The sequence below is a fragment of the Octodon degus genome, unplaced genomic scaffold (assembly GCF_000260255.1).
Source record: "Octodon degus isolate 3935 unplaced genomic scaffold, OctDeg1.0 scaffold00007, whole genome shotgun sequence".
NCBI lineage: Eukaryota > Metazoa > Chordata > Mammalia > Rodentia > Octodontidae > Octodon > Octodon degus.
The window spans coordinates 11007700-11022124 of NW_004524583.1; the positions used below are offsets into that span (position 1 = coordinate 11007700).

General features: G+C 43.1%; 1 protein-coding gene across 8 annotated transcripts in view; it reads right to left on the reverse strand.

Moving 5' to 3' along the window:
* Window positions 1–14425, reverse strand: part of Ttll5 (tubulin tyrosine ligase like 5) — a 316364-nt gene that overhangs the window by 107465 nt on the left and 194474 nt on the right. For all 8 annotated transcript variants that reach the window (XM_023702383.1, XM_023702377.1, XM_023702375.1 and 5 more), the window contains one exon: window positions 9645–9799. In XM_023702383.1, coding sequence (XP_023558151.1) covers window positions 9645–9799 — 155 coding nt within the window. The remainder of the gene's footprint in view (window positions 1–9644; window positions 9800–14425) is intronic.

The following is a 14425-nucleotide window of genomic DNA, read 5'->3' on the forward strand; positions in this document are numbered from 1 at the left end:
CCTGGGCATTTGGGGCTGAGATGGTGCACCTGGGAATCTGGGGCTGAGCCTGCATAGCATGTGGGGCTGAGTATCAATCTCAGGTCCTTGTGCTTGCCAGGTAGGTGCTTGTGCCTCTGAGCTACTTCTCTGGCCCCTTTAATTCAATTTCACATTTCTCTTTTTAAGGAGTGAAACTAAGTTATGAACAAGTTACACTAAAATTTTGCTCCTCATAGCAGCTACAAGGGAGAGAAGACCTTTACTCATTTTCAGAAGCTATAGTTCTGTTGTTTTATTAAAGTATAGATGTGAGAATTTTTTTCCTTGTAGCCTCTTAACCCTAAGACTTAATTTTTTAATTTATTTCAATTAATTAATTACATTTGTTGGTACATTTTAGGCAAACAGAATGATCACATAAAATGTACCTGTGCATGACATAACTTTTTTTAAAAAGCACTGATTTTTTAGCTGTATTTGGTCAGTAATACACTGGAAGTCTTACAGCTAAAAGGACAGGAAGGCAGGATGAGGTCTCTGGTTAAAGGCTCAGGAAAGTTGGCTGGCTTCTCCCAAATCTGCTGAGTCAACACTAGGTAAGTGTTAGTAAATCATCACTTTCTGTAGAGGAGGCAGAGAGGAGAAGAAGACAGTGTTTCCCTCCCCACTGAGGTCCTTTCTAAGCCTTTTCAGGGGTGGTAAACACATTAACTTGAAAGGATAGAAGCTCATAGAGAAACCTAAGAGGAAAATTAAATTGAATTATGAATGAGAAAACTCAAATATGAATTTGGCCCTATCTGTAGGATTCAACCAACTTCAGATCCACTATTTACCTATTTACACTGTGTGTGTGTGTGTGTGTGTCTGTACTAGGCATTATAAAATAGGGATTTAAAGTAGATGGGGAAATGTACATAGCTTATATGCAAATATTATATTACTTGTATAAGAGACTTGTAAGACACTGAAAATTTGGTACCTGCTGGTGTCTATGAACCAATCTCCCTGTCATGCTTGAGGTAGAATTGTAATTTCCTGATTCTGAAAAAGGGGTCTTACTCAGTTTTGTATCTGTCATTTAGGCCTCTTCAAACCAAAAATACTCATCAGTTTTGCATACCAAATTATACAGTGAATAGTTTAAAAATCTAGGATCTTGTCTCTAACAATGTCACACCTATGTTCATCCCGAGGAAATGTAAGGGAGTTTATCTTTGATACTTTCAGGTGATGTGGAGCAACAGAGGCAAACTAAACTGGAAAAACTAACTGGAATACAAAGCAATGTCTGACTTGTGGGTAAGAAAGACCCGCCTCTTTCTCTTGTGATACTAGGCCTTGAGTTCCCAATCTTACTTTCCACAGCTCTGCAGCGTCTGCACAGCTATCTGTGACACTGCCTAAGTTACCATAGTTCCCTCAATGGACAGAAGTCACTCACTGGGGCTGAGGCACAGACATGGATATCACAGAGCTCGCTTAGTGAGTGTGCAGCTGCACAATCTGTGGCAAAGCTTGAACTGACTGGGCTCTAACTCTGGGGAGGCCGTGTGAATAGAGGAACTCACACAGACACATTGGCCTTTACCTCCCAGGAGCTGGTGAAAAAAGCCGGTGACCCCAGGGGAAGGGAACGGTAGGAGCTGGGATTCAGGAAGGGGAAGGCCAGGTTAACTCATGTCTATGGGAAAGAAGGCCGGACTCTGGACATGAAAGAGCTGGGGTTCCCCCCACCCCCATTGTGCTCTTTGGCTAAGAAGTGTTGTTTATGTAACAGGATAAAGTATAAAATTATAAACTCCAAACTCCTCCAGAGAAAAGCTCTTCCAAAGTTCGACCCCCAGGATGGATGGAAAATATGAGTGTTTATTGGCTGGGACATCGAGCTGCAAGGGAAATTTCAACATTCAGATGATAGCAGAGAGGAAGGGCCTGTTGTGGAGAAAGAAGTCGCCCTTCAACAAAGAGGTCAGGAAAGGAAGAGCTCCTCGCAGGCCCAGCTCTGCAGCCTTCTGTCCTCAGCAGGGAAGGTGGCCTCCTAGGTTCAGCGTATGCAGGCACGGAACAGTGGCCACTTTTACCATAACAGGGAGCTCAGCCAATTGGTGTAGCAACCCCACAACTCAGGCGAGTCTGATTCTGAGTTAGTTTAATTTTCTTCTCTCCCTCCCTCCCTCTTTCTCTTCCTTCCTTCCTTTCTCCCTCCCTTTTTTTTTTTTTTTTTGGAAAGGGAACTAAATTATACCAAAACAAGGCAACATGCTGGCTACTTTTAGATATATAGCCTAGTTTATTTTTTTTTAAACTCAACTTTATTTATTTATTTAAATTTTATTTATTTGTGTGTGTGTGTGTGTGTGTGTGTGTGTGGCCAGCTCAGCCCACCAGGGGGCGGGGCTGGCTGGCATGTGGTGCTGGGAGATTGAACCGCGGTCCCTGTGCTTTGCTAAGCTTGTTCTAAATAGGTGCTTTAGACCACTGAGCCATCTCACCAGCCCCTATAGCCTAGTTTAATCTCCAATAACCTACTGAATAAAGTATTATTATATGCATTTCAAAGATGGAAAGGTGTGGCTCAGGGAGGCTAAGTAACTTTCCAAGGTCACTCACTTAGCACAGCAAATCTAGGGCTGTCTGATTCTAAAGTCTTTCCCCCTCACCCTGTCCTACTACACTACGTCAATTTCCAGTGACCCCATTTTCCTATAAAGTTAACATTTTTAAAAAATATTTTTAAAATTTGTTTATTTATTTTGTGTGTGGCCAGCTCAGCCCACCAGGGGGCGGGGCTGGCTGGCATGTGGTGCTGGGGGAATTGAACCGCGGTCCCTGTGCTTTGCTTAGCTTAGCTTGTTCTAAGTAGGTGCTTTAGACCACTGAGCCATCTCACCAGCCCAAAGTTAACATTTTTTTTTAAAGTCAGAGTTTTACTATGCAGGTCAGGCTGTTTTCAAACCTGCTTTGATCCTTCTGCTTCAGCCTGCCTAGTGCTGGAGTTGCAGGGGGCAGTGCCACACCTGGCAGTTAACATACTGACATTAAAGGACTAGGTTCGGAATAGTTCCCTCTCACAGATGGGATGGAAGCAAAACCTTGCCATTTTGGTCAGTGAACAATTTTTGTGGAACTGTGGGGTTCTCTTTTAAATCTTTATAGTCTACTCTCTTATTGCAATAAAAAGCACAAAGAAGGGGTATTTATTTATTTGGTACAGGGTCTCATTACTCAGCTCAGACTCATAGTGATTCTCCTGTCACTCTGCTTCCCCAACACTGGGATTACAGGTGTGCACTACCACCCCCAGTTTTGGTGGCTGGTTCTGCGTGGGGCTGACATGGCATGCAGTACTAGGGATCAAACCTAGGTCCTTGTGCTTGCCAGGCAGGTGCTTAGATCACCGAGCTATCTCCCCAGCCCTCTTTTAAACTACTTTTATATGTATAGTATAGGAATGTTAAGTGCATTCACATTGTTCCACAACAAATCTCTACAACATTTTCATCTTGCAAAACTGAAATTCTACACCCATTAAACATGGAATCCCCCTGCTCTCTTTCTCTAGCCTTTGGCAACCACCTTTCTGCTATTTCTTTTTTTCAGAACAGGGGATTGAACTCAGGCTCTTGCGCTTGCCGGGGAAGCGCTCATTCCACTGAGCCATCTCCCCAGCCCCTGGAGGGGGTACTGGCTCAGGATGCCTTCAGGGCAGGTCTGGTAAGACCTGAGGATCTTGGAATGGAACTACAGCATCATGAGCCTGACTTCTTTGTTTAAGCAGCCACTGAGCTAATGGGCAGGCCCCTATGTTGTTTCTATGATCCTAAGTCACTTTCGATATTTCATATGCATAGCTCGGTAATACTTGTCTTTCATTTCACTCCCTCTGTGATACTCATTGCCTACCTTATGTTGTAGCATACCATGTGACACGATCAAAGCCTTATGTATTCTTTCTGATACTGTTCTAATTAGCTGTACCATCAAATCTGATCTTTGTTTTATGCTGCCCAACACTGTTCTCTAGTTGTTTTGTGTCTGTATGGCTCCTTCTCCATACCAGATGCCAACCTCTGAGTGATTAAGTGTCACATCTTAAATGTCTTTAAGACTCTACCCTGTACTGAGAACATGAAAGGTTCAGTCTTAGTGGCAAGCCTAAGTGATCAGGGACTGCGACTCCTCAGCATCCACCACAATGTCTGACACATAAAAATGCATAGGACATCTTTAGCAAAAAGAAAAAAATGAACATGCTCAATGTTCCTAATGACTAAATGAAAATGAAAAGATGAGAAATGAGAGGCTCCAAACCTCCAACAATATATGTCTGAAACAGTCTAAATGGAGAAGAATATTAGGTAAACTGGAATCAGAGTCCGTGAAAAACATGTTCCTAAATATTGGACTCTTCATGACCTATTGCTGTAGAGTAAAAGGGCAAAGAGATAAGGTGACATCAAAAATGGCCTGAATTTCCAAGCCATCCCATTCCTTGGTAGACTTCCAACTTTGGCCACACAAATTTTCTCTAGCAAGTGGGTGCTGGCCAGACAAGCAGCCCATGCCGGTATCTTGTCCTACACAAGTAGGAACAAACTCATGGCTGTGCTCTTTTGTCAACTTCCCCTACTTTTAATATCGAGGAACAGACAAATCTCCTAGATGCGTGTGTGAAAAAGCCAGAGATGGATAAAAATAATTCAATGACAAATGCTGGAAAAACATACAAGAGTGTAGAAGCCAGACATTCGTGGGATTCCCTGACAGCTCCATCCACAAGGAAGGGCTGGACTGGAAGAAAACAGGACCTCAGGTTCCTGCCAAGCTGTCTGAGGCCCTGTCCTTCCCAAATCACTCCAACCAGCAGCCAAGACTTTACAGTAACCCTTCCAGGTCTCAAAGGAAAAATGCACTCTGAACCCAATGAATGCTGCTCCACAGAAGGCTGGCAGTCATGAGGAGATGCCTGTGTACATCAACTCTCAGCTCCTAATGACTCCCCATGTGCCCAGAAAGCAGATAATTAAAAGGCAGCTTGAAAAGTTCAACCTTTCCCATTGGCCAGACAACAGCTGAAATACCCAGGTATCAGCATCTAGAGACAGGAAACACAGCTGGGAGGAAAAAGAGGTCATAAACGTGGGGTACCTGCATTCCGGAGTCCCTGTTGTGTAACTGTAAGCTGGCCTTGCTTGGAGGTACACCTCAGGCTCCTTAACATGTGACTGCATTTGGCCCTAACTACTCTCTCTCCTGGAGAATGGCCTGCAATTAATCTCACTTATTACCTCTGAAAAGTAACAACAGCAGAATGGCTGGCCAAGTCCAACTCCAGAGCGTCTAGGGAACTGCAAGCTGCATGGCCAGGCCTCAGACTGTCTGGGCAAGTCATGGGCTCTCTGCCTTCCTCTCCCACAACAAAGCCTGAGCAGGGACTCCAGACAGACCAAAGGAACCAGGGGATTTGAGGAGCTGGGCTGAGCTCACACTGACCCAATGGGAGACGACAGCCCTGAGGCTACATTTGGAGTGGTTTCCAGTGGGGGGGGGGGTGGAGGGGAGAGAGAACAAGGTTGTCTGGTGAATACTTGTGTGAGCCATAAAACTGAGAACAATAGAAACACCATGGGGAAAGGAAAAAGAACACTATTGGCAGAGTTTTTGTGAGTCACCAGTTTTCATTCCTGTGGCTACCAAGTCACTGAATTCTCCGACACACAGTGATGAAAAGTACAGCAGCAATGGGATTCTCTTTATATCTCATTCCAGCTTACAGGGCAGCCTCTAGTTTGGTGAATTAGAATTTATCAGGACTGGAATCCACTGTTGCTATTGTAGAAAAACTAGTAAGAGCACCTTTTATTTACCTAGCCCCTACTCCAGGGAGATCAAAGTACTTTAAAAGCAACCTAAAAGCTCTTGAATCAGGCTAGTTTATATATAAGTAGGCTCACCCAATAAAAAGATTAAATTGAATAGCTTAGGGTCACTTAGTGTCAAAACCTGTAACAAAACTCACATCTCTTAAACTATGAACACCATATCCATTAAACTTAGTCACCCTTAATATCAAGGAGGAACAAGAGACTAAATAAATACCCACCAAACCTACCGTATAAAAATCAGGAAATCAGTACTGTGCACAGCCAGCACTGGACACATCTTGCTCTAGGGTGGGTTCCGCTGGGAATTCCACGTGGAACTGGAGCTCCCAAGCCGACTCTCCAGTTATCCTGGCAACCAGAGGTTGCCTAGGGACAGTGACAGATTTCCCAGGGCCACCCTGAACTGGAATGAAACCTGACAACTGGCCCTTACGTTTGACAAGGAAACAAAGCAAGGAAGGACTGCTATGGAGAGAACTGAGTGAAAAAAGAAGAGATAAGGGGACTTTGTGAAGGTGCACTTTGGCTGCGGCAGCTCTGAGTTAAACTGTACAATGTGCCATTATGACCCAGCCCCCTCAACAGTCTGGCTGGGTGCAAGCCGCTCACAGTGCTGACCTCTAGGTCCCAGTTTTATTTTGACAGATCCATCTGGGCAGCTTCTGTCTCATTACTAACAGGTGCTATAAGAGAAAGCTTTAAACTGAGCTACAGGGGATGAAGAGATGGCTCAGTAGAATAAGCACTTGCCTGGCAAGCACAATGGCCTGAGTTCAATCCCCGGTTCTACCAATAAATAAATAAACAAACAGCTATAATTTTTATTAAAATTATTTATCCTCATTTCATCTATAAGCATAAAATTTGCTACATTTTTTCCTCTACTTTTCTAAAATATGTACTTTGGAAAAATTCTTTACAGTATAGGAATGTCTGTAGCCTTGTCAAATAGACTATTCAGGATCACAGTCAAAATGTTCTACAATGGAACAAAGCTCTGATTTTTAGATGGAGAATAAAGCTGTGTGTTATAAATGGAATCTTTTTTACAACTTACGTTTCAGGAATATTGTTACAGCATCAATTATAAGTCACCAAACAATAGACTTCTCTTGTGAAGAAAACTATGTGGAGGAGATCCTGTCTCAAAAAAGGCCTTCTTCATCTTAGTTCCCAACTCTCAATAATTCTCAACTGAGATGATTCTTTTTACTCCAACCACAATGGTCATGGGTTCAAAGGGCGTTCATTATGTTTTTATTGCTTCTTGGGTTGGGTTTCTGATTTTCCAATGAGCTCCTTAAATAATAACTCTGACACCAACAGACACTTTGACAAAAATGAGGCACTTACTCCTGGCCCCGGGCTTCAGTCCCCTCCCAAGAACATGGCAGCACATGGCAGCATGTAAGAGGCAGAGGCTGGAAGTCCTGGCATAGGTAGGGACTCACTGGGACACTGTGGCAGAGCTTCTTTCTGTGACAGGACTGGATCTCAATGGCCAGGAGACTTGCTGTGACAAGCACATTTCTCTAACTCATTTGACTCAGGTACTGATGAAACTTAATCCATACTCTATAGCTATTAAAGCAACATGTGTTGGGAACAACTCATTTCTTATATTCTTAATACAGAAAAACCTAAAATACAGAGTGACACCAGAATTCAATACAGTGTACCTCGGTAGTGTCCCTAATTTTCTGATCAAGAAGATTATGGGGCCAAAGAGGAAAGTGATCGATGACGTAGAGTGTGCCTAAGGAGAGTCACATGGGGAGAAGACACTCTCTCAGGCTTTCACAGAGAGCACATTGGCCAAGCAATGGCCGTGACTCATCCACATGGCTGCACTGACAAAGGTTCTACAATCTGAGGTACAGGATCTCAGGATAAATCCTGAGGGCATTTCACTGACCTTCTCAGACCAAAAAGCTACAACTCTTGTTGCATAGGTCCTGCTTTACCTTGGTCTTAACCATCCAGTAGAAAAGTATGAAGACGAAATATAGGAAATAAAGCCATGCTGTTAAGCTGAGCTGTGGGGGACTCAGGTTAACAATTTCTGACATTGCCAGTTAAACAGAAGACCCAATGCTATTATGGGCTACTGGACTCTTTTAGAATATTTTGCTGAGTTTACACACCTATAATATTCAGTAATGGAACTTAGAAAAAATGGGGTATACCTATGAATGTCCATTTTGTATCTGTGTATTCAAAGAGGTTGGGATAGATATATAGTTGCATTCTCTTAATGAATAGAATGATTTGTTCTAATGGTGTTTGTAAATAGGATCACAAGTCCGCATCTTGTACAGCAATTAACCACTAAGAAGAATATATGCAGTATATTATTTGTTGAAACTGTACTTCCGATTTGATTTGAAACTGTCTCATTGCTGTTTATCAATAAAACTTTGAAAAAAAAAAGAATTCAATACAGTGGTTTCTTTTTGAATTCAGAAGTTGCTTACTTTATGGTCAAAATTTACTTGGATTTTGTCCTCTATCCTTTCCCTCAGCTACATAAAGGAAATTTCCCTCTACTGGCCTAGTGAGGCTTCCCAAGGAGACTGAGTTTAATTATATAACCTAGGTGAAAACATAAAAACAAATAATGGCAGCCAGGCATGGTGGTAAGTGCCTATATTTCTACACTTGGGGATGCTGAGCCAGGAGGATCACAGGTTCATGCTCAGATTGGGTAATTTAGTGACTCAGTGGCCTATGGTATAGTTTAGGTCTACAGTGTCCCCAGAGGCTCATATGTCAGAGACTGGGCTTTGGGGAGGTGACTGGGCCATGGGATGCCTCTACTTAGTGGGTTAATCCACGGACTACCCACAGCCCAATGTGCTGCTTGCTGATGAAGCAGTGTACTGCATGCACAACCTGAAAGGATGTTCTCACTCTCTTCCTGGCTCCATGATGTGAGCAGCTATCCTCTGCCAACCCTCCCAGCAGGCCCTGCTGGCCTCAGAGCCAGCCAACTATGGACCAAAGTCCCCTAAAAAACCATCAGCCTTGGGGCTGGGGAGATGGCTCAGTGGAGTAAGTGCTTCCCTGGCAAGCACAAGGGCCTGAGTTCAGTCCCTGGTTCTGCCAAAAAAAATAAAATAAAATAAAACCATCCACCAAAATAAGTGCTCCTTCCTTTAAATTGCGGGTGTTGGACATTTTGTTTCAGCAGTGAGAGGGTGACTGAGGCACCCTTTTTGAAAATTAAACATAAGGAAACAAAGGGATGGAAATGTATCTCAGTGTGAAGGTCCAGGGTTTATTCCTCAGTAGTTTAATAAAAAGGAAAAACCAAATAAAACTCCCATAAATATGGCCTTGAAAAGTATAAAAAAGAACTAGGAGGCAAGGACAAAATGTCAAAACTCAGTACATGAAAATGTTGATCAGAAACAAAGATTAAACATTGTATTGGGGAGATAGCTCAGCAGCACAGTGCCTGCCTGGCAAGTGTAGTTCTGAGTTTGATTCCCCGTACTGTACCAAAACAAACAAACAAACAAACAAACAAACAAACAAAAAAACAAACAAACATAATATCAACTCTAGTTCTTGTCACCCAGACATGATTTTCAGAGATTTCCTTTTCTTACTTTCCTCTAAGCTGTTTTACAAATAAAAGGAGGCCCTCTTATTCACATGCTGGATGAACCACCCACTACTGCCTCTGTTGCAAACTTGAATTGCGAATGGCTTGCCTGGGGAGCAGGCTCTTCCTATGCAACCCACATGTCAACTCCAGGGCCCCTCACATACCTGCTTCCAGGGGGGCTGCAGAGGTTTTCAGGGGCATGGGAGTCAGACTGTATTGACCACGCTGGACCACTGGGACTGATGACAGGGCGCAGGGTGGGAGGAGTTGAAGCACTGCTTCTGTTTATGGCACCACTTGCTATGTTCAGGTTTGCTACCTAGAAAAGAAACAAGGGAGATCACCTGATTTTACAGAGTTTTGGAAGAGCGTCATGAAAATTATATGGGGACAATCAGGTAAAGCTCATCTGAGCTGAAGCAGGGGTGTGGGTGGAGGGAGACAAAAGCAAGCAGGAAAGACTGGCCTCTGCACAGAGCGCACATTGGTAGGCAGGTCCAGCTGCATGTTAACAAGTGCCTAATCTGCTCCTATGTGTGAGGCATAGGTTGCTAGTTGCAGCCCCAAAAAAAAACCAAAAAAAAAAAACCAAAAAAAAAAAAAAAAAAAAAAAAAAAAAAAAAAAAAAAAAAAAAAAAAAAAAAAGATGAATCACAACCAAGGATTTTGGCTAGCCTGGCAGCTCAGCCGAGTTTGATCCCCAGTGTGCTGTGCCAGCCCTGTCCCCAAGGCGTGCTGAGACAGCGACTGAGACTGGGTGTGGTGGTGTGCACCTGTCATCCCAGCACTTGGGAGGCTGTAAACAGAAGAATCCCTATGAGTCCGATCTGTGTAGTGAGACCCTGAACACCCTGTACCTTGCCTTAAATACAGAAAAAAAAAAAGAAACAAAAAACCCCCCAAGGATTTACTTAGCATGTACTCTGCACCAGGCAGTGTCCGAAACTTGATAGCACATTTCCTCATCTGATAGTTCTAAAGTTCAACCGACTTGAGCTACAATTAATTTTTATGATATACACAACTCAGTAGTTTATAGAAAGAAAAAAGATGCACAGCTGATAAAATGAGGACTGATTTCAATCATTTATAAAGAAAAATATGATTGGGCAATTGAACATTTTAAATTGGCAGGGGCCATAAATCTAAATTATACACAAAACTGCAAATTGCAGAGCAGTGTGTTACAGGATACAATTTTTTTTTCTTTCTTTTTTTTTTTTTTGCGGCACCGGGGATTGAACTTATGACCTTGCACTTGCCAGGCAAGCGCTCATTCTACTGAGCTATCTCCCCGGCCAGGATACAATTTTTGTGTCACATTTCTATACTATAAGAAAAAAAGATTCAATAGGAAAAGGGGTGATGCTGCATATGTTCTTATACTCTTTTATGTGACTATAAATTAGATAGAAGCAGTCAATTAATTGGCAATACTGCACTTTGAGGGTATGATCTGGCTTCTAGGAGCTTTGTGAAAAAAATACAGATTAATAACAGAGACTATTAAATAGCAGCTAATATTTATTCAAATTTACTAGGTGCCAAGTTCTATGTAAATGAGTGTATATTACACAGATCTTAGGTCACTGTTTTTGTTTTTAATTCTTTGAGACAGGGTTTCAATATGTAATTAAAGCTGATCCATAGCAATCCTCCTGCCCCAGCCTCCCAAGTGCTGGGATTATAGGCATGCACCACCACCCCTGACTATATCTCAAATTAACCCAAATCTGATTATAAGGATTATTCTAATTTTTATTTTATAAAGAAGAAAGCTGAAGATTAGGAATGCACTGAGGACCTCGGACACAAGGCCGAAGCAGGGTTCGAGCCTCAGTCTTTGCGGCTCCACCACCCTCACGCCTTCTCACTAGCCTCCACTGTGAAGGAAAAGTGTGCACTGTCTGTATGGGAAAGGGGAGGTAAGTGGCTAAAACTACTGCGAAACAAAATGTTCTCAATTCCAGGAGGGCACACTATCCATTGATTTCTAAAAGAATACTTACTAGTGATATAGGAATGTGCTGATAGTTCCAGCAAAATATTGATAGTAAAAATCAATATGAAACTATATGGAGCAGATTAAAATTGCCTTACACACACTCACACATATACGCACAATGGGGGGGCACTTCTTAAAGACTGAAAATAAAGATCCCGAATATAAAGCATCTACTTCTCAGTGGTAACTTTCTTTCTTTCTTTCTTTCTTTCTTTCTTTCTTTCTTTCTTTCTTTCTTTCTTTCTTTCTTTCACTTACGTATTTGGTACAGGGTCTCACTATTCAGTTCTGACTCACAGTGATCCTCCTGCTTTCAGCGTCCCCAGCACTGTGATTACAGGCATGTGTCAACACACCTGGTCTTGGTGGCCGGCTCAGTGTGACCATGGGTGGGGCTGGTGCAGCATATTATGTCGGGGATTGAACCCAGTCCCTGTGCTTGCCTAAGCAGGCGTTTAGTCCACTGAGCTATCTCGCTGGCCGGGTTACTTATTTTCTTACACTTACTATATTCTCCAAATTATACTACACACATATTACTTTTACAATCCACACTATCTTTAAGCTGTTAGGGCAAATGCAGGTGTGAGGTCTGACCTGTCTTCCCCTCCTCCAGCCACCCAAAGCAGGGAGCACAGTAAGCTAAGGCACAGCACACCCACCCCGCCTGCTAGGTCACAGCACACCCACCCCACCTGCTAGGTCACAGCACATCCACCCCACCTGCTAGGTCACAGCACATCCACCCCACCTGCTAGGTCACAGCACATCCACCCCACCTGCTAGGTCACAGCACACCCACCCCACCTGCTAGGTCACAGCACACCCACCCCACCTGCTAGGTCACAGCACACCCACCCCACCTGCTAGGTCACAGCACACCCACAAAACATCACCTACTGCTATGGCTACAGACTCAGTTATTCTTGCTCCCCCCGTCTCCTGCCACCCTTTGCGTCACTCTACCTAAGCCTGCCTCACTAACTCCCCAGTGCTATCCAGGGAAAACCCAGCTCAATAAAACTGACTCAGACCCTCCTACAGGGTTACTGCAGGAGGCCCGTCTGGGAACCTCCAAATTCACCCACTGGCTGTGTTCTTTACTGGGTCATCACTGTTTACCAAACGAGGTGATGAGCTTAGAACCCAGGCAGTAGTGGTGAGATGAGAAAAGAAAGGATGTTCATGAGGAGCACAGTGATGTAAGACGCCCAGCATAGCTGCTGAGAAGACAAAAGGGATGAAGCTGAACACAGGCTTCTGAGAACGAGCCATCAGCAAACAGTGATTTAAGTAACCAGATGGGGGTGGGAAGTAACTCCCAATGAAAATGTTCTCCTACAAAACGCCCTAAGTACCTAATAATTTTGACATTTACAAAGGAATAAATTCTTGACTTTAAAACAATCTGAAAATTCCGAAAAAAGCCATTTTTAGCAATAATACAGAGTTTACTTCATAGTAACAGAAGCCCAGAAGTGAAAACAGCCCTGACCTATGTCTCCACACTAAAGTATTCCAAGTAGCTTTCTGGCCGGAAAACCTGTTTCCCCTAGGTTAGAAGCAGGCTTTGTGGCTATGTGGCCAGGATGGGCACACTAACTGTGCCCTTCAGGTGGACCAGACTTCAGCAAAAATCTCATGAGCCAACCATGGCTCAGCCCTGTCCTGCTTTCTGTAGGTCCGAGAGACAGAAGAAAAACTTACTGACTAAAGAAAAGGGAAGATACCTCTCTATGAAGGACTTCTTCCAGAAAGGCAACACTGGTCAGGACACGAGAGTGACACAGGCTCCCTGCAGGACTCAATGCTCTCGGACCCCACGTGGACCCCTCCCACTTCTGGCCCTGCTCACTCTTAATTTGAACATCAGGTCTTTTAAATATGATATAAGCTTCTTGAGCCAGCCAAATAACATAGCAGATTAAAGCGTCTGCAAGCAGGCGCAGGGGCCAAGGTTTCAATATCTGGGCCTGCTGTGCTGGCCTGGCCCCACCACCGGGGCACACTGAGACAGCAATTGAGACTGGGCGTGGTGGCGTGAGCCTGTAATCCCAGCTCTTGGGAGGCTGTAAACAGGCAGATCACTCTACAAATCTGATCTAGTAGTGAGACCCTGAACACCCTGTAGACCCTTCCCTAAAAATAAAAAATAAAAAAAAGAAACTTCTTGCAGCTTGTAGAGAGATTACAAAGTGAGAAAGATGTTTATGATGACTAACAGTTGTGCCACAGCCTTAATTAAAAAGGGTGAATACTAATTTATAGTGAAATAGCAGTAGAATAATAAATGTGCACATTGTATAAATGGCATAGTTTGGAAATTATTATATGGAGAGGATGAATGGATCTGGTGATCTTATGCAGAGCTGCCCCAATATAAACCTCAGCATTTAATCCTAACAGTTAACACATACTGAACACTCACTATGTTCCCTGTACTAGACGTCCTTGCATTCTGTTCATGTGCATGATCACAGCCCTAATCAATGCCTTGAAATCAGTTCTGTTGTTACCCTCATTCTATCAAAAAGGAAACCAAAGGCTAGAGAGGCTAAACAACTAGACAAAAGTCACACACAGTGTAGCAAGGCCAAGATCAGAGCACTGCTTGTCTCCCAAGTACACACGGCACTTTTCCCCCTAAATGATATCACTTAATATTTGCATCCTTATAGTGGGGGTGTCAGGCACACTGGGTTCTATACTTCCCTTCCTCTTTACTTCCTACTCATGGAGATACTGTTAAATCCCATTTTACAGATGAAGAAACTAAGGGTCACAGAGATTTACTAAACCAGGTATCAGTACTCATTATTTTAAAATCTATTTTTTAGATTAGATGTAGAGAGAAACAAATTCTAGTTACCTTTAATTATTAGTGATTTTTAAATATCAGTAGTCACATCTCAAATCCAAATGTAGTGAATATATAAGGAT